General features: G+C 38.0%; 1 protein-coding gene across 9 annotated transcripts in view; it reads right to left on the reverse strand.

Annotated features, from left to right (window-relative positions):
* Mctp1 (multiple C2 and transmembrane domain containing 1) overlaps positions 1 to 21,686 on the reverse strand; it is a 633,933-nt gene that overhangs the window by 249,596 nt on the left and 362,651 nt on the right. For all 9 annotated transcript variants that reach the window (XM_085830938.1, XM_085830936.1, XM_085830943.1 and 6 more), the window contains one exon: positions 21,231 to 21,361. In XM_085830938.1, coding sequence (XP_085687064.1) covers positions 21,231 to 21,361 — 131 coding nt within the window. The remainder of the gene's footprint in view (positions 1 to 21,230; positions 21,362 to 21,686) is intronic.

Here is a 21,686-nt window from a genome sequence, read left to right on the forward strand (position 1 = left end):
ATCAGATTAATGACCTAAAGAGTCCCATATTCACTAAAGAAATAGAAGCAATCATTAATAGTCTCCCAACCAATAAAAGCACAGGAAAAGATAAGTTTAGTGCAGAATTCTATCAGACCTTCAAAGAAGACCTAATTCCAATTCTCCTCAAACTAATCCACAAAATAGAAACAGAACGTACTCTACCCAATTCATTCTATGAAGCCACAATTACTCTGATACTTAACCACACAAAGACCCAACAAGGAAAGAGAACTTCAGACCAATTTCCCTTAAGAATATCGATGCAAAATTACACAATAAAATTCTTGCTAACCGAATTCAAAAACACATCAAAATGATCATCCATCATGATCAAGTAGCTTCATTCCATGGATGCAGGGATGGTTTAATATATGAAATCCAACAACATAATCAATAAATAAAGTCAAAGACAAAAACCACATGATCATCTTGTTAGATGCTGTGATAGCATTTGACAAAATCCAACACCCATTCATGATAAAAGTCTTGGAACAACCAGGAATTCAAGGCCCATACCTAAACATAATAAAAGTAATATACAGCAAACCAGTAGCCAACATCAAAGTAAATGGAGAGAAGATGGAAGAAATTCCACTAAAATCAGGGAGTAGACAACACTGCCCACTTTCTCCCTACCTATTCAATATAGTACTTAAAGTTCTAGCCAGAGCAATTAGACAACCACAGGAGATAAAAGAGATACAAATTGGAAAGGAAAAAGTCAAAATATCAGTCTTAGCAGATGATATGATAGTATATATAAGTGACCCCAAAAATTCCACCAGAGACCTCCAAAACCTGATGAACAACTTCAATGCAGTAGCTGGATTGAAAAATTAACTCAAATAAATCAGTGGCCTTTCTCTTCACAAAGGATAAACAAGCTGAGAAAGAAATTAGAGAAACAACACCCTTCACAAATAGTCACAAAAAATAAAAAAAATATCTTGTTGTGACTCTAACTATGGAAGGGAAATATCTGTATGACAAGATTTCCAGTCTCTGAAGGACAAAATCAATGAAGATCTCAGAAGATAGAAAGATCTCCCATGCTCATGGATTGGCAGGATCAATATAGTAAAAATGGCTATCTTGCCAAAAGCAATCTACAGACTAAATGCAATCCCCATCAAAATTCCAACTCAATTCTTCACAGAGTTAGAAAGGGCAATTTGCAAATTCATCTGAAATAACAAAAACCTAGGATAGCAAAAACTATTCTCAACAATAAAAGAACCTCTGGTGGAATCACCATCCCTGACCTAAAGCTGTACTACAGAGCAACTGTGATAAAAACTGCATGGTACTCGTACAGCAACAGACAGGTAATCAATGGAATAGAATTGAAGATCCAGAAATGAACCCACACACCTTTGGTCACTGGATCTTTGAAAAAGGAGGTATAACCATCCAGTGGAAAAAAGATAGCATTTTCAACAAATAGTTCTGGTACAACTGGCATTATCATGTAGAAGAATGTGAATTGATCCATTCTTATCTCCTTGTACTAAGGTCAAGTCTAAGTGCATCAAGGAACTGTACATAAAACCAGAGACAATGAAACTTATAGAGGAGAAAGTGGGGAAAACATCAAAGATCTGGGCACAGGGGGAAAATTCCTGAACAGAACAGCAAAGGCATGTGCTGTAAGATCGAGAATTGACAAATGGGACCTCATAAAATTGCAAAGCTTGTAAGGCAAAGGCACTGTCAGTAAGAGAAAAAGGCCACCAACAGATTCAGAAAGGATCTTTACCAATCCTAAACCCGATAGGGGACTATCCAATATATACAAAGAACTCAAGAAGCTGCATCCAGAAAAATCAAATAACCCCATTCAAAAATGGGGTATAGAACTAAACAAAAAATTCTCAACTGAGAAATACCAAATGGCTGAGAAGCACCTAAAAAAAAGTTAAACATTTTTAATCATCAGGGAAATGAAAATCGAAAGAACCCTGAAGTTCCTCCTCACACCAGGCAAAATAGCTAAGATCAAAAATTCAGGTGACAGCAGATGCTGGCAATGATGTGGTGAAAGAGGAAGACTCCTCCATTGCTGGTGGGATTGCAAGCTGGTACATCCACTCTGGAAGTCAGTCTGGTGGTTCCTCAGAAAACTGGACATAGTACTACCAGAGGATCCAGCAATACCTCTCCTGGGCATATATCCAGAAGATGTCCCAACCGGTAATAAGGACACATGCTCCACTATCTTCATAGCAGCCTTATTTATAATAGCCAGAAGCTGAAAAGAACCCAAATGTCCCTCAACAGAGGAATGGATACAGAAAATGTGGTACATTTACACAATGGAGTACTACTCAGCTATTAAAAACAATGAATTCATGAAATTCTTAGGCAAATGGATGCATCTGGAGTGTATCATCCTGAGTAAGGTAACCCAATCACAAAAGAACTCACATGATATGCACTCACTGAAAAGCAGATATTAGCCCAGAAACGTAGAATATCCAAGATACAATTTGCAAAACACATGAAACTCAAAAAGAAGGAAGACCAAAGTGTGTATACTTTGTTCCTCCTTAGAATGAGGGAAAAAATACCCCTGGAGGGAGTTACAGAGGCAAATTTCAGAGTTGAGACAGAAGGAAGGACCATCCAGAGACTGCTCCACCCAGAGATCCATCCCATAAACAGTCACCAAACCAAGACACTATTACATATGCCAGCAAGATTTTGCTGACAGGACCCTGATATAGCTGTCTCTTGTGAGGCTCTCTCTGTGCCTGGCTAATACAGAAGTGGATGCTCACAGTCATCTATGATATGGAACACAGGGCCCCCATGGAGGACCTAGAGAAAGTACCCAAGGAGCAGAAGGGGTCTGAAACCCTACAGGAGGGACAACAATATGAACTAACCAGTACCCCCTAGAGCTTGTGCGTCTAGCTACACATGTAGCAGAAGATGGCCTAGTCAGCCATCATTGGGAGGCCCTTGGTTTTGTGAAGATTACCTGCCCCAGCACAGGTGAATGCCAGGGCCAGGAAGCTGGAGTGAGTGGATTGGGGAGCAGGACACGGAGAGTGTTTAGGGGACTTTCAGGATCACATTTGAAATGTAAATGAAGAAAATATCTAATTAAAAAAAGAAAAAAAACTTTACTAAAGCACATTACACCTCACATAATAAAAGTGGAAGGCTTCAACACCCTACTCTTAGTAATGTACAGATCATGGAAACTGAAACTATACAGAGACACAGTGAAACTAACAGAAGTTAAGGACCAAATGGATATAACAGATATCTACAGAACATTTCATCCTAAACAAAAGAATATACCTTCTTTCAGCACCTCATGATACCTTCTCCAAAACTGTCCATAACAGACTTCAATAGATATAAGAAGATTGAAATAATCCCATGCATCCTAACATATCACCTCAGACTAAGGCTTTTCTTCAATAACAATAAAAACAGTGGAAAGCCCACATATACATAGTAGCTGAACAATGATCTACTCTATGATACCTTGGTCAAGAAAGAAATAAAGAAAAAATTAAAGACTTTTTAGTATTCAATGAAAATGTAGGTACATCATATCAAAACTTATGGGACACAATGAAAGCAGTGATAAGAGGAAAACTCATAGCTCTAAGTACCTTCAAAAAGAAACTGGAGAAAGCATACACTAGCAGCTTGACAGCTCACCTGAAAGCTCTAGAAGCAAAAGAAGGAAATATACCCAAGTGGAGTAGATGGCAGGAAATAATCAGAGGGCTGGAAACAACCAAGTAGAAACAAAAAGAACTATACAAAGAATCAACCAAACCAAGAGATGGTTCCTTGAGGAAAATCAACAAGATAGATATACTCTTCTCCAGACTAACCAGAGGGCACGGAGACAGTATCCAAAGTAACAAAATCAGAAAAGAAAAGGGAGACATAACAAAAGAAACTGTGGAAATTCAGAAAACCATCAGATCCTACTACAGAAGCCTATACTTAACAAAACTGGAAAATCTGGAAGAAATAGACAATTTTCTACACAGATACCAGTTTCAAAACTTAAATCAGGATCAGATAAACCATTTAACATTCTCATAACCCTAAAGAAATAGCAGCAGTCATTAAAGGTCTCTCCAAAAAAAAAAAAAAAGCCCCAGACCACATAGGTTTAGTGAAGAAGTCTATCAGATCTCCAAAGCATAAAGAGAAGAAGCAGTACTCAATTCATTCTATGAAGACACAATTATTCTTATACCTAAATCACACAAAGGCCCAACAAAAAAAGAGAACTTCAGACCAATTTCCCTCATGAATGTAGATAAAAAGATACTCAATAAAATTATTGAAAACTTAATCAAAGAACACATCAAAACAATCATCCATCATGATCAAGTAGGCTTCATCCCAGGAATGCAAGGATGGTTCAATATCCAGAAATCCATTACTCTAATCCACTACATAAAAAACCAAAAACAAACAAACAAACAAACAAACAAACAAAAAACAACTCAAAGAAAAAAAATACACATGGTCATCCCATTAGATGCTGAAAAAGCATTTGACAAAATTAAACACCCATTCATGATAAAAGTCTTGGAAAGATCAGGAATGCATGGTGCATACCTAAATATAGTAAAAGCAATCTACAGCAAACCAGTAGTAAACATCAAACTAAATGGAGAGAAGCTGGAAGCAATCCCACTAAAATCAGGGCCTAGACAAGGCTGCCCACTTTCTCCCTACCTATTCAATATAGTACTTGAAGTTCTAGCCAGAGGAATTTGACAACAAAAGGACATCAAGGGGATACAAATTGGAAAGGAAGAAGTCAAAATATCACTATTTGCAGATGATATGATAGTATATATAAGTGACCCCAAAAATTCCACCAGAGAACGCCTAAACCGGATAAACAGTTTCAGTGAAGTAGCTGGATATAAAATTAACTCAAATAAATCATTGGCCTTTCTCTACACAAATCATAAACAGACTGAGAAAGAAATTAGGGAAACAACACCCCTCACAATAGTGACAAATAATATAAAATACCTTGGTGTGACTCTAACTGCTGGAAGCAATCCCACTAAAATCAATAAAGAAATGGATACAGAAAATGTGGTACATTTACACAGTGGAGTACTAGTCAGCTATTAAAAACAATGAAATCATTAAATTCTTAGGCAAATGGATGGAACCAGAAAATATCATCCAAAGTGAGGTAATCCAATCACAAAAGAACACAAGTGGTTTGCACTCACTGATAGGAGGATATTAGTCCAAAAGCTCAGAATACCCAAGATACAATTCACAGACCACATGAAGCTCAAGAAGAAGGAAGACCAATGTGTTGATGCTTCAGTTCCTTGGTTCTTCTTAGAAGGGAGAACAAAATACTCATGGGAGAAAGTATGGAGACAAATGGTTGAGCAGAGACTGAAGGAAAAGCCATCTGGAGACTTCCTGAGAATCCATTTCATATACAATCACCAATTGCAGACACTATTGTGAATTCCAAGATATGCATGCTGACAGGAGCCTGCTACATCTGTCTCCTGTGAGGGTCTGCCAGAGCCTGACAAACACAGAGGCAAATGCTTGCAGCCAACCCTTGGACTGAGCACAGTGTCTCCTCAGGGTCCTTAGGAGGAGTTAGAGAAAGGACTGAAAGAGCTGAAGTAGTTTGCAACCCCATGGGAAGAACAACAATTTCAACCAATCAGACCCCCCAGAAGTCCCAGGAGTTCACATGGAGGGACCCATGGCTCCAGCTGTATATGTAGCAGAGGAAGACTTTGTTGAGCATCAGTGGGAGAAGAGGCCCTTGATCTTTTTTTTTTTTTTTAATATTTTTTATTACGTATTTTCCTCAATTACATTCCCAATGCTATCCCAAAAGTCCCCCATACCCCCCCCCACTTCCCTACCCACCCATTCCCATTTTTTTTGGCCCTGGCGTTCCCCTGTACTGGGGCATATAAAGTTTGCATGTCCAATGGGCCTCTCTTTCCAGTGATGGCTAACTAGGCCATCTTTTGATACATATGCAGCTAGAGTCAAGAGCTCCGGGGTACTGGTTAGTTCATAATGTTGTTCCACCTATAGGGTTGCAGATCCCTTTAGCTCCTTGGGTACTTTCTCTAGCTCCTCCATTGGGAGCTCTGTGATCCATCCAATAGCTGACTGTGAGCATCCACTTATGTGTTTGCTAGGCCCCGGCCTAGTCTCACAAGAGACAGCTATATCCGGGTCCTTTCAGCAAAATCTTGCTAGTGTATGCAATGGTGTCAGCGTTTGGAAGCTGATTATGGAATGGATCCCTGGATACGGCAGTCTCTAGATGGTCCATCCTTTTGTCACAGCAGATGCTGGAGAGGATGTGGAGAAAGAGGAACACTCCTTCATTGTTGGTGGGATTGCAAGCTTGCACAACCACTCTGGAAATCAGTCTGGAGGTCCCTTAGAAAATTCACATAGTACTACCAGAGGATCCAGCAATACCTCTCCTGGGCATATATCCAGAAGATGTCCCAACCGGTAAGAAGGACACATGCTCAACTATGTTCATAGCAGCCTTATCTATAATAGCCAGAAGCTGGAAAGAACCCAGATGCCCCTCAACAGAGGAATGGATACAGAAAATGTGGTACATTTACACAATGGAGTACTACTCAGCTATTAAAAAGAATGAATTTATGAAATTCCTAGGCAAATGGATGGACCTGGAGGGCATCATCCTGAGTGAGGTAACACAATCACAAAGGAACTCACACAATATGTACTCACTGATAAGTGGATATTAGCCCAAAACTTAGGATACCCAAGATATAAGATACAATTTGCTAAACACATGAAACTCAAGAAGAATGAAGACCAAAGTGTGGACACTGTGCCCCTTCTTAGAATTGGGAACAAAACACCCATGGAAGGAGTTACAGAGACAAAGTTTGGAGGCCCTTGATCTTATGAAGGCTTGATGCCTCAGTGTAGGGAAATGGGAGGGTGGGAGGTGCAAGTGGATGAGAGAACACCCTCATAGAAGCAGGGGCAGTGGGGATTGGATAGGAGCCTTTGGTGGCATAAGGAGGGAACTGGGAAAGGGAATAACATTTGAAATGCAAATAAAATATCCAATTAAAATAAATTTATATCAATTTCTTTAACAGTGAATTTCTTTTTTTTTGTAACAATGAATTTCAAAGTGTAGGTTATACCCTGATGTACTAGATAGATATTTTGAAGGCATCATAATTAGTAAGATATTTTAAAATGAACCTCCAGAAGAGGAAGTGAAGCCTCTAGGATTTTCATTGGGGTGGGGTAAAAGGATATGAAAAACAACAACAACAACAGTTTTGCACACTTTTTAAAAAAACAATTTACACCAAAGGTTATACAATGTCATACAAAGCTTTTAAAAAAATCCTAATATATGAGATCTACTTTATATTATTTTAACCAACAGTCTAAAATACTACAAATTTTCTACTATGAATCAGTATATGTCATACTTCTTTGGAATGTTTGCAATGGAAAATATTCAGCACGGAACCACTGATGTGCTTCTGAGTTATCTATACTGCCAACATTAAATGAGAAATAACATGGCTGAATTTCTATTTTCCAAAGTTATAAGGATTCAGCTGTGTTGGGGAGATTTTTCTATTAAAACATACTTCTGTAAACTTGTAAACTTCCTTATTCATGTGCTTGAAGGTAAATTATTGAAGTGACAAATAGAATCAATATGTACACACAGATTTAACATATGGTACCAAGAAATGATCCTGAAGACTTTGCCCATTACTTAGGAAATGTTGAAATGAGCACAAATTCAAAATATTTCAAAGAAAATAATAACTCATCAACAAAAGATAGAATCAACTTAAATGATATCTGTCACCCTAAGGCAGTATCTTAGTGCATAAACCCTTGGTCAGGAAAGCAGTAAGCATACAATGATTTCATTAAAAAAATAATTATTTTAAAAATTTCTGTCTATCTCTGTGATTTCCTGCTAACAATGCAGTGTGGTTTTCCCTGCCTCATTTGTATAGGAAGCCAGGGCCATTGTAGTTTTGCTGCCACAAATAAATGCCACAAACCAGAATCAGTTTGTGTGGAATATACAAATACACTGATGTGACACTTCAAGGTCAAAGACTGATTTCCTCCTTTGCCATGCTACACCAAGACATACATGTTTACCTCTTATTCCATTTTTATCCTTTCCAAAAATTATAGTGTTGTTTCATGCAGTATAATCGGGAAATTCTTTGCCTAGAACCCACCAATCTAGAGTGAGTTTTCTGTCATATATGATTTAATAAATCTTTTCTTAAACTTCAACTTTCTATTCAAGTTTACATTGGCTACTCTTTGTTGTACTAGGGAGTATCAACATCCTGATAACATTCAATGAATTCAATAATCTAAATATATATATATCCCCAAACCAATGCCACTTTAAAGATATATAGATACTTTACACACTGATAAATAATACCATAACCCTTGCCATATTGGATCATAGATAACTCCAACTGAATAAACTTGCGTGCTGTTCTGCATGTTCATAAAAGCAACTTGCTCTGTGACAGACCTTGTTCTTGGTGATTTACCTCAGCTGTCAGCAAGCAATTTTTTCAGATTAATGTTCTGCATAAATATGTAACAATCATGAGGATTTATTAGCTGATTATCGTAAAGGTGGAAGTTTGTCCTCCCTGCCAAAATGCAGGTGATTGGAAAGTTAACAAATGACATGCAGTGTAACATTATTTCATCTTCACCTGAAATCTGTGGTTCAACAACAGGTAAAGTTTGTTGTTCTAGTTCAGTATGATGACCATCATCTAAATTGGCTTACTACCTATTTACTTTATTGAGGAGTTAGACTTCCAGAACACATGCTGGATACAAACTGTGGTAAACTGAATGTGAGCTTTAGAGTCAGGAGAGCTGGATTTGTACCCTGGAGCAGTCATTCCACCAGCATAGTCATTGAAAAGCCTCTGAACCAGCTTCGGCTTTGCTCTTTGTATCAGCAGAATTGGCATGATACACTCTTTCCTTCTATGCCCTCATGTTGAGCTGTATACAATACAGCTACAAGCTTTAAAATATTCATCGTTGTCATTACTAATCTCTGTTCTTGATGAATGTACTTCTATGTAAGCAAAAACAACAAAATATGTAAACTCCCACATATCACAATAATGAAAATTGTGAATACAACAGGTACAGGAGTCAATAGCTAGTCCACACATAATGTCATAAAGAAGCCAACAATTGCCCATACATAATGCCATGAAGAAACCAACAGTTAGTCCATACGTCATATCATGTTGAATGATGATATACTTGGAGGTATCTCTGTAGAATCTGTAAATGCTAGCTATCAAGTTTTTATTCAACTATTGTGCTGAATGGTTGAGCCAGAGTAATCCAGTAAAATGAAGAAATGAAGGCAAATTGTCACCATTTACATATAATATGATCTTATTTCTAGAATATCTCAAAGCCCCCAAACCCATCAAAACCCATTAGAGCAATAAAACATTTTTTTCAAAACTTCAGGATCCAAAATCAATAGATAAATACTGGTAATATTGCTGTCCATCAATAGCAAATTACCTGACAGAATAGAAAGAAAACAAACCAATTAGCTGCAAGAGTAAAATACTCGAGAATAACGTGAACCAATTTAAAATAAAAGCATGCAAAGGTATGAGCATTTGGTTGGATTGAATTAATCCACATTGCTAAAATTTCTCTGCTATTCAAAGTAATCTCTAGATGCAATATAGTTTCCCTGAGGATATGAACAACATTCCACAAAACCCTAGCATTCTTAAGCAAACAAATGGCCAAACTCATTATACTACCTGACTTCCAAATATATCAATGAATGACACTTAAGACAAATGGACTCGATGGAATTCAGAGCCTAGAGACTTACAGCAAGATATCCACAAGCAAAGATGCTCAGCAAATGTGCTAGAAATATGGAGCAGAACACAGGCAGATTCTTCAAGGAATTGTCTTAGGAAAACTGGATATCTACATGCAGAAACCAGTTCATGATCGTTCCCAGTGTACCAACCAAGACAAAACACAGTAAAGACTTTAACAGAAGCCTAAAATCACAAAACCATTGAGAGAAAATAAATACATAAATATTCAGATACTTCACTGTCATGTTTAATGCAATGCTTCATAGAGCCTTCATTTAGTAGACCCAAAAACCATCCATCCACTCATGGATAAGCAGCATATAATACATACTTACAGTAGAATATTATTTTTTCCTAAAATAATGAAATCCTGTTTTTAATACTAGAATTTTCCAAAACATCAAGAGGCATGGAATCTATCATTTATGGGTACACAGATACAATAGGAGGTCATTACACTGAGTAAACTAATCCACAATAAAACAGTAGTTAGCATCATGGGATCTAGGGCTATACAGAGAAACCCTGTCTCAGAAAAAACAAACAAACAAAAAAACCTAAAAATCAAAAGGCTGACTTCACAAAAGCTGCAAGTAGATTAGAGGATTAGAGGTTCAAAAGAACTGGAGGAACAGAGAGAGGGGGCGATGTGGAAAGGCTGACTGGTCAGTATAAGGTTCCGCTGGTAGAGGCTGGTGTGATCTGGTATGTTGTGGTACAATAGTGTGGTAACACTATTGGGTATGTGTGATAGAATCTCCCCTGATGAATAAAGATTTCAACTTGAAATCTTTCACTAGGGAAGTAGGCAGGACTTTCTGGTTGGAGAGATGAAGAGGGGAAGCAGGAGAAAGATACCTCCTTCCTTCCTTTCTTCCCTCCCTCCCTCCCTCCCTCTTTCTTTCTTTCTTTCTTTCTTTCTTTCTTTCTTTCTTTCTTTCTTTCTTTCTTTCTTTCTTTCTTTCTTTCTTTCTTTCTCTTTCTTTCCTTCCTTCCTTCCTTCCTTCCTTCCTTCCTTCCTTCCTTCCTTCCTTCCTTCCTTCCTTCCTTCCTTTCCTTCCTTCCTTCCTTCCTTCCTTCCTTCCTTCCTTCCTTCCTTCTTCCTTCCTTTCCTTCCTTCCTTCCTTCCTTCCTTCCTTCCTTCCTTCCTTCCTTCCTTCCTTCCTTCCTTCCTTCCTTCCTTCCTTTTAGATATTTTCTTTATTTACATTTAAAATGTTATCCCTTTTTCTAGCTTGCCTCCGAAAATCCCCTATCCCCTGCCCCCTCCCCCTGTTCCCCAACCCATACACTCCCATCTTGGTCCTGGCATTCCCCTACACTGGGGCATAGAGTCTTCACAGGAAGAAGGGCCTCTCCTCCCATTGATGACCAATTAGGCCTATGCTACATATATAGCTAGAGCCACAAGTCCTACCATGTGTTTTCTTTGATTGGCGGTATAGTTCCAAGGAACTCTGGGGTTCTAGCTGCTATGAATATAATGGAGCATGTGTCCTTAGTACAAGTTGAAATGTCCTCTGGGTATATGCCCAGAAGAGGTATTGATGGATCTTCTGGTAGTACTATGTGCAATTTTCTGAGAAACAGCTAAACTGATTTCCAGCGTGGTTGTACCAGCTTGCAATCCCACCATCAATGGAGGAGTGTTCCTCCTTCTCCACATCCTCGCCAGCATCTGTTGTCACCTGAGTTTTTGATCTTAGCCATTCTGACTGCTGTGAGGTGGAATCTCAGGGTTGTTTTGATTTGCATTTCTCTGAACATTTCCTTAGTTGCTTCTCAGCCACTAGGTATTCCTCAGTTAAGAATTCTTTGTTTAGCTCTGTACCCAATTTTTTAATAGGGTTATTTGGTTTACTGGAGTCCAACTTGTTGTGTTCTTTATATATATATTGGATATTAGTCCTCTATCCGATTTAAAAATGGTAAAGATCCTTTTCGAATCTGTTGGTGGCCTTTTTGTCTTATTGACAGTGTCTTTTGCCTTTCAGAAGTTTTGCAATTTTATGAGGTCCAATTTGTCGATTATCAATCTTAGAGCACAAGCCATTGCTGTTCTGTTCAAGAATTTTTCCTGAAACATATCTTGCCCATATCTTCAAGGCTTTTCCCCTCTTTCTCTTCTATTAGACTCCGTGTATCTGGTTTTATGTGGAGGTTCTTGATTCACTTAAACTTGAGCTTTGTACAAATAGATAAGAATGGATCAATTCACATTCTTCTACATGCTGGCCACCAGTTGAACCAGCACCATTTGTTGAAAATGCTGTCTTTTTTCCACTGGATAGTTTTAGCTACCTTGTGGAAGATCATGTGACAATAGGTGTGTGGGTTCATTTCTGGGTCTTCAAGTCTATTCCATTGATCTACCAGGCTGTCACTGTACCAGTAGCATGATTTTTTTTTTTTTTTAATCACAATTGCTCTGTAGTACAGCTTGAAGTCAGGCATGGTGATTTCAATAGAGGTTCTTTTATTGTTGAGAATAGTTTTTGCTATCCTAGTTTTTTTGTTGTTGTTGTTTGTTTTTCCAGATGAATTTGCAAATTGCACTTCCTAACTCTGTAAAGAATTGAGTTGGAATTTTGATGGGGATTGCATTGATTCTGTAGATTGCTTTTGGCAAGATAGCCATTTTTACTATATTAATCGTGATAATCCATGAGCATGGGAGACCTTTCCATCTTCTGAGATCTTCTTCAATTTCTTTCTGCAGAGACTTGAAGTTCTTATCATACAGATCTTTCACTTCCTTAGAGTCACACCAAGGTATTTTATATTATTTGTGACTATTGTAAAAGGTATTGTTTCCCTAATTTTTTTCTCAGTCTGTTTATCCTTTGTGTAGAGAAAGGCCACTGATTTGTTTGAGTTAATTTTATATCCAGCTACAGCACTGAAACTGTTTATCAGGTTTTGAAGGTCTCTGTTGGGATTTTTAGGGTCACTGATATATACTATCATATCATCTTCAAATAGTGATATTTTGACTTCTTCCTTTGCAATTTGTATCCCCTTGATCTCTTTTTGTTGTCTAATTGCTCTGGCTAGGACTTCAAGTACTATATTGAATAGGTAGGGAGAAAGTGGGCAGCCTTGTCTAGTTCCTGATTTTAGTGGGATTTTTTTCAAGTTTCTCTCCATTTAGTTTGATGTTGGCTACAGGTTTGCTGTATATTGCTTTTATTATGTTTAGGTATGGGCCTTGAATTCCTGATCTTTCCAAGACTTTTATCATAAATGGGTGTTGGATTTTGTCAAATGCTTCCTCAGAATCTAACAAGATGATCATGTGGTTTTTCTCTTTGAGTTTGTTTATATAGTGGATTATGTTGATGAATTTCCATATATTAAATCACCCCTGTATCCCTGGAATGAAGCCTACTTGATCATGATGGATGATCATTTTGATGTGTTCTTGGATTCAGTTTGTAAGAATTTTATTGAGTATTTTTTCATTGATATTCTTATTTTCTGTTTTTTGTTTTGTTGTTTTGTTTTGTTTTGTTTTGTTTTGTTTTGTTTTGTTTTGTTTTGTTTTGTTTTGAGACAGGGTTTCTCTGTGTAGCCCTGGCTGCTCTGGAACTCACTCTGTGCACTAGGCTGGCCTCGAACTCAGAAATTTTTCATCGATATACTTAAGGGAAATAGGTCTGAAGTTCTCTTTCTTTGTTGGGTCTTTATGTGGTTTAGGTATCACAGTAAATGTAGCTCCATAAAATGAATTGGGTAGAGTCCCTTTAGTTTCTATATTATGAAATAATTTGAGGAGAATTGGAATTAGGCCTTCTTTGAAGGTCTGATAGTACTCCCCACTAAACCCATCTGGTCCTGGGCTTTTTTTTTCTTTCTTTTTCTTTTGGTTGTGAGATGATTAATGAATGCTTCTAGTTCTTTAGGGGATATGGGGGTGTTTAGATCATTAATCTGACCCTGATTTAACTTTGGTGCCTGGTATCTGTCTAGGAAGTTGTCCATTTCATCCAGGTTTTCCAGTTTTGTTGAATATAGCCTTTTGTAGTAGGATGTGATGATGATTGGGTTTCCTCAGGTTCTGTTGTTATGTCTCACTTTTCATTAGTGATTTTGTTAATTAGGATACGGTCCCTGTGCCCTCTAGTTAGTCTTGCTAAGGGTTTATCTATCTTGTTGATTTTCTCAAAAAAACAGCTCCTGGTTTGGTTGATTCTTTGTATAGTTCTTTTTGTTTCTTCTTGGTTAATTTCAACCCTGAGTTTGATTATTTCCTGCTGTCTACTTACTTTGGGTAAATTTGCTTCCTTTTGTTCTAGAGCTTATAGGTGTGCTGGCAAGCTGCTAGTGTGTGCTCTCTTTAGTTTCTCTTTGGCATCAGTCAGACCTATGAGTTTTCCTCTTAGGACTACTTTCCTTGTGTCCTATAAGTTTGGGTATGTTGTGGCTACATTTTCATTAAACTCTAAAAAGTCTTTAATATCTTTTTTTATTTCTTCCTTGGCCAAGTTATCATTGAGTAAAGTGTTGTTCAGCTTCCATGTGAATTTTGGCTTATTATTATGTTGTTTTGAAGATCAGCCTTAGTCCATGGTGGTCTGATAGGATGCATGGGATAATTTCAATATTTTTCATCTGTTGAGGCCTGTTTTATTACTGATTATATGGTCAGTTTTTGGAGAAGGTAGCATGAGGTGCTGAGAAGAAGTTATATCCTTTTGTTTTAGGAAAAAATGTTCTGTAGATACCTGTTAAATCCATTTGTTTCATAACTTCTGGTAGTTTCCATGTGTCTATGTTTAGTCTCTGTTTCAAGGATCTGTCCATTGATGAGAGTAGGGGGTTGAAGTGTCCCACTATTATTGTGTGAGCTGCAATGTGTGGTTTGAGCTTTACTAGAGTGTCCTTAATGAATGTGGATGCCCTTGCATTTGGAGCATAGATATTCAGAATTGGGAGTTCATCTTGGAAGATTTTGCCTTTGATGAGTATGAAGTGTTCCTCCTTGTCTTTTATGATAACCTTGAGTTGGAAGTCAATTTTATTCGATATTAGAATGGCTACTTCAGTTTGTTTCTTTGGACCATTTGCATAGAAAATTGTTTTCCAGCCTTTGACTCTGAGGTAGTGTCTGTCTTTTTCCCTGAGGTGGGTTTCCTGTATGCAGCAAAATGTTGGGTCCTATTTATGTATCCAGTCTGTTAGTCTGTGTCTTTTTATTGGGGAATTGAGTCCATTGATATTAAGAGATATTAAGGAAAAAATTGTTGCTTACTGTTATTTTTGTTGTTAGTGTTGGGATTCTGTTTTTGCAGCTATCTTCTTTTAGGTTTGTTGAATGATTACTTTCTTCCTTTTTCTCAGGCATCATTTCCCTTCTTTTGTTGGAGTTTTCCCTTTATTATCCTTTGAAGGGTTAGATTTGTGGGGAGAGATGTGTGAATTTGGTTTTGTCATGGAATACTTTGTTTTCTCCATCTATGGTAATTGAGAGTTTTTCTTGGTGTAGTAGCCTGGGTTGGCATTTTGTGTTCTCTTAGGGCCTGTAAAACATCTGTCCAGTATCTTCTGGCTTTTATAATCTCTGGTGAGAAGTCTGGAGTAATTCTAATAGGTATGCCTTTATATGTTACTTGACCTTTTACCGAAACTGCTTTTAATATTCTATCTTTATTTAGTGCATTTGTCATTCTGACTATTATGTGTTGGGAGGAATTTCTTTTCTGGTCCAGTCTATTTGGAGTTCTGTAGGCTTCTTGTATGTTCATGGCATCTCTTTCTAAAGGTTAGGAATTTTTTTTTCTATAATTTTGTTGAAGATTTTTACTGGCCCTTTAAGTTGAAAATCTTCATTCTCATCTATACCTATAATCCTTAGGTTTGGTCTTCTCATTGTGTCCTGTATCACCAGGATGTTTTGAGTTAAGATCTTTTTGCATTTTTCAATTTCTTTGATTGTTGTGTCCATGTTTTCTATGCAATCTCTGCATCTGAGATTCTCTCTTCCATTTTTTGTATTCTGTTGTTGATGCTTGCATCTATGGTTCCTGATTTATTTCCTAGGTTTTCTATCTCCAGAGTTGTCTCCCTTTTTGATTTCTTAATTGTTTCTACTTCCATTTTTAGATCCTGGATGGTTTTGTTCAATTCTTTCACCTGTTTGGTAGTGTTTTCCTGTAACTCTTTAAGGGATTTTTTGTTTGTTTGTTTCCTCTTTAAGGGCTTCTAGCTGTTTACCTGTTTTCTCCTGTATTTCTTTAAGAGAGTTATTTATTTCCTTACTAAAGTCCTCCATCATCATCATGAGAAGTGACTTTAGATCCATGTCTTGCTTTTCAGGTGTGATGGTGTATCCAGGACTTACTATGGTGGGAGGAGAGTTTGGTTCTGATGATGCCAAATAACCTTGGTTTCTGTTGCTTCCATTCTTACACTTGCCTCCTGCCATCTGATTATCTCAAGTGCTTGCTGCCCTCAATATATCTGATTGGAGCCTGTCCTTCCTACAATCCCAGTTGATTCATCAATCACTTTTCATAATCCAGCTTTCTCTGTGATTCTGTGATTCCAGGATCCTGTGAACCTGACATTCTGGGTGTGTCAGAGTTCCTGGCAGTCAAGCTTCCTCTGAGACCCAGAGATCCTGGTGTGACCAAGCTTTTGGGTTCCTGGTATCCTGAAATCCTAAGATCCTGGGCATATTTCAGTGCCTGGAAGTGGTATCTCCTCCAGCGACCATGGGGCTTTCTGGTATGTTTGAAACCAAGGTATATCATCACTGATCATAAGGAACCTGAGCCACTGGTTAGGCAGGGCCTCTATGTTCTTGCTTCTGCTGTCACAGGCCTGTCCCAATTTGTTTTAACAGATATTGTGTTCCACTCACCAGTGATCCTAAGATCCTGGGTGTGCTAGGGTGCCTGCAGCATGGAGAGTCCTCTGGGGACTGTGGGACAGTCCACCGAGTTCGTGCCTAAGGTTGCCCGGAGCTGGTGCCCACAGGAAGGGGTATGTCTACATATATAATGCTACATGAAAGATAGTGAATGTTTCTATCAACCATAAGTGCATAAGGATTAGAAATGTTTATATTAATTAAAATACTGCACTATATATACCTTAAACATCACATCATACCCTAAAATATTTACAACTTTATATGTCAATTAAAATATTGTAGTAAAAGAATCTTGATAAATGTGTAGACTAGTTTTTCTTCTAAATCTTTTTGCTTAGCATTTTAAGTATAAGCACTGTCAAGACACAACTATACTCAGTGAATTTTCTCTTTTGTATAATACAAATACCTCTTTCACAATTGTATTTGGAGTTTGTGCCTTCCACCAAGTTATGTTAATAGTGACAATATAGTAACAGTGGGTATCAGATCATTCTTTATTTAAAGAAGGAATAATAATAATATCTAATATTAAATCAAGCTTCAATTGTTTGTATTCAAATTAAAGAATTTTTACTGAGCATATATGCCGCATAATGAGGATGGCACAGTAAACACACATTCAATAACCCTCCTGTCATGGAATTTGCATTCTGGTACAGTGAAGTGGATGATCAGATAGAATAAGGAAGATTCACAGTATGGTGACTATGTCTGTAAAACATTAGCAGATTAGGAGAAAGGAAATATTAGAAATACAAAGTTCATCAGACCTGTGACAGTGCAAAAGCAAAGCAGGCAGGTGACTTAAGGAAAGGGTGTCACAGATGAGGAAATGTCTGGTGTGCTTTGGGAACAGTCTAGTGTCCATTCTGATAGAAGGGTAGAGGAGAAAGGATTTTAGTGCAGTGATATAGGACCACATCGTACATAGTACTTCATAGTAGGGCTTGGCTTCCACCCAGACCATGCATGGGAAACAACTGAAGAGCTCGGAATAGAGGAGTTAAATTATTTTATTTGTGTTTTATTTTTTTCTCTTGGAATTGGAGAAATGGTACAATAAGTAAAAAGTGTTTGCTGTGCACCTAGGGACCCAGTTTCAATCCCTGGAACACACGTAAATGTTGAAGAAGAAAACAGAACCCATACTGTTGTCCTCTGAATTTGACATGTGTGCTGTGGCATATGCACAAACATAAACTGCATCACATAACATGAATACAAATATATTAAAAATTTAAATGTTCTTTATAACCCACATCTCACTGATGTTGCAGTAATCTCTACCACTCTTTGAGCCTTTACCAAAGAGCTAAAAACAATAATGACAAGGAAGATATGGAAAAGTGAGGTAAGAAAAAACAAACCCACCTAGAAGTCCAGGAGCAAAAGGAAATGGTCAGAAGGAAGGGTTTGGTCCAAGTTCAACAACATTGTTCTGTCTGAGCATACTATAAGTAACCCCAGTTATGGAGTCTAAGAACCTGAAGGTTTAGGTAGCTAAGGCAGTCCTATAGTAAAGAACTTAGCAGATGGATTTCAAATCATAGAGCTTAAGTGATTTATACAATAAGTGCTAAGGGTAGAGTTAGCCCAGCTTCCATGGAGGGGGCAGGAGCAGGTTCAAATGTTGGTTACCACATTGGACCAGACTGTGAGATGAGGAGAAGAGCAGAATGGCATGGGTGCTGCCACAGTCTGCATGGAAGCAGGTGGCTGTCAGCCTGGAGGTGCAGTGACAGGGCTGATGAGGACTCCCAAAGAAGGATCCATGCTGAAGGATCTCTCACACCCTGATCATACAGGAATACATATAGATTCTTCAAGAAGTGAGGCTCATGGCTGCAGCCTGGATGAAAGACCGGACTGCTGCTGTGTTTGATGAATGCGAGGGGAAAAAAGATAAAAATGTCACTCTGGTATTTTCAGTACTAGCAAAGAACAAATGAAAACCTTGAAAGAAGAGATTTCAGGCATTGGGAGTCAGGGGCGAACTCAGCGTGTCTACATTGAAGCAACATCTTAATTACTCAAATAGTAATAGAAGTATGTTGTCTATGAGAATCTGGGGCTAAAAGCAGAGTGACCAGCACCTTGATAGTTATCAGACTGTAGGTGGCGCAGGAAGCACATGAAGCAAAGCAATGCACTCATTGGAGGAGCAAGTGCCGGCAGAAATTCTGAGGGATGAATTCTGAGTTTGATCTAGAACTATGGTTGGAGAGGGATAAGGGCAGAAAATGCAAAGGAGTATCCAGAGCAGAAGGAAATACAGTATCTTGGGAGTCAGGTGAAAAATGTCTCAAGGTATGGAAGCCATCAGCTAGTTCCTTCTCTTCTGCTGGGCAAAGTGGCTTGGGGTTTACAGATGGCCTGATGGAAGCAGCTGTTGGGGCAGAAGCCTGACCTCATGAATTCCCATAAGAATGGAGGGAAGAAGTTTTCACTGCTAAAACATTTATGCTACACCATCCCAGGTGTGAATCCACTTCTTTAATTGATAGTCAGAATTGCTTTTATCATGATCAAACTAGCCTTAGTATTGAGTTTTCATTTATAAAATATTCTTTCAAAAATATGTGGCCCCGCATTGAAAAGAAATAGCCAAAACAAACAAACAAACAAGACAAAAACAAAAAAACCCAAACCAACAACAACAAAACAAAACAGAATAGCCCAAGCCCAGAAGCAAGGTGGGGTGAGGGAGCCTTGGCCTCTTCTCTGCCAAGCCTGTTTCCATCGAGGAGGAAGAGGAAGGACTGCATAGTATGGCTTGTGACACTTTACAATATTCAAAGTTGGAAATTTTTCCCAAAGAAAGAAATGCATAAACGATAACTTGTCACTATGAAATAAAAATGGAAAAGAAGAACCTCATGGAGGCAGTAGCTAGGGCAGGAGCCAGTGGGCTCCAGAGCACAGACCCCTTCATTCTGGAAAGTAGTGAATGAGCAGGTTCCACTTTTATTATCTGATTCCCAAGACAGGAACTGTTTCTGTAAACTATGAAAAGCAGTGAGTGTTCATGTAGCAGCTGAATTCTAACTTCCCAAGGAGAGAGCTACAGTCAAATATACAGCCACAGTGGAGTGAGTCTGAGACTCGCAGATATACACTACGACTTAAGCTGGTGGGAAGTGCCAAAGAGAACAAAAGAACTTTGAGTAAACTCTGACAGTAATATTTTTCTGAAGGGCACAGTGCAACAAAGATCGCCTTCCATTTTACAAGCATAAGATGAAAACTGTTGCTTAAATAGGTTTGTCAGAATCATTTAAATAAAAATGAAGAGTGTAGTATGTTGGGTTGGGTTCCTGTTTTTACCTTGACTAAAATTCCCTTTACTCTGAGAATTGACAATTAAAAAGAATTCTCTTTGGATTGTAAATTCAGTGGCTTCAAATGTCTTTGAAAAAATGTCGAAGAAAGATTCTTTAAAACAACAAAACCCTCTGCATATCATGCTTTTTTCAGTGCTAACAAATTTCCACCCATTTTGTTGCAATGCACATATGTAACTGTCAAAAATATAAAAATAGGCTTAGTAATCAGAACACAATTCCTATCATTCAAATGGTCAACACAAATAACCTTAACGTTGTAGAGAAATGTCACAGAGCCTCAGAATATATTTTGCTGTGTTATCAGATTAACATGGATCTGCCTCACTTGTTTTCTTTCGTTTTAAAAATTCTGGTACTCTTTACAGATTTATGAACTCCTAAGGGATTCCAAAGATCATCATACGGAGTTATAGGAAATAAAGCATTTTATGGTCACAATATGCTTTGTGAAAACAAACATTATCGCAGGTCATTTTCCAGCCTTGAATGTGTTCTTTGTTCTTCTAAGTGTCTCATGTCAGATGAAATTTCTCTTTCCCAACTCCCATAACTTTGTGCACAACAAATCTGACATCTGGAGAAAATTTCTGGCTATCAATTTGAAATTGTCTATCCATCAATGAGGCAAAGCTGCCACCTGCTGGTCATTCTTTGAATCTATGCTTTTCATTTCTAGGCGGTGCTGTAATGATTGTAGCTGGTGATTACCATATTTCTCCCTTGTTCCAAAACCTTCTACATCTTGAGCAGCATTAAAAATAGTTATGGGTGTGGTTGTTTTTGAAATAGGCTGTTTCGTACCCAACACTTCCAGTAAATCTGCGGGGAAGCATACCCTGGCCCTTCCTTTGACTTGCCCTCTGCAGTTGGTGAGGAAAAAGGGGTTTCTGTCATGGAATCCACACCCTAGCAAAAATAAAAAAAAAATCTAGAAAAAAAAAAGAAGGTTCCTTCCTTCGAAACTGTAAACATCACTGGCAACAACCAAATTTAAAGAAAACATTCTTTCTACAAAACCTTGCCATCTCTAAGGAAAATGAAACAGCAGTTTGCACAAACCTTCCAATAAAGTCATCTCTTTTCCCAGCATCTTTGTCCCAGGCAGTGATGTCCATGATCCCACCTCTTTCTTCATAGAGATGGAAATCAAATTGCTCCCTCCACTGAGGGTTCAAAGTTTTGGGCATAATCTGGAAAGCAAAAATATCATTGTATTATTAATAGTAGTATTTAAGAATCAATTTGAGACAAGGTAGAAAGTCTTGTTAAGGGCAGTATTTCATTCAACCAAAACTTCCAGTGTGTACATGTATTTTAGTCAGTAAACCATCTTTGTTGCTTTGTTGTTATAGGTGTGTCCAGTAAAATCAGAAGTAAGCCCTTGACTGTCTTATACAACATACACAAAAAAAATGAAATTCAAAGAAAAGGTAGCCTGTCCTTGAAATAACTCATTCGGATACTGACAATTATTCAGTCACAGTTTCTGTCGAAAGGAAGAACACATAGTTAGTT

The sequence above is a fragment of the Mus caroli genome, unplaced genomic scaffold (genome assembly GCF_978045245.1).
Source record: "Mus caroli unplaced genomic scaffold, Mus_caroli_1 scaffold_15, whole genome shotgun sequence".
Lineage (NCBI taxonomy): Eukaryota > Metazoa > Chordata > Mammalia > Rodentia > Muridae > Mus > Mus caroli.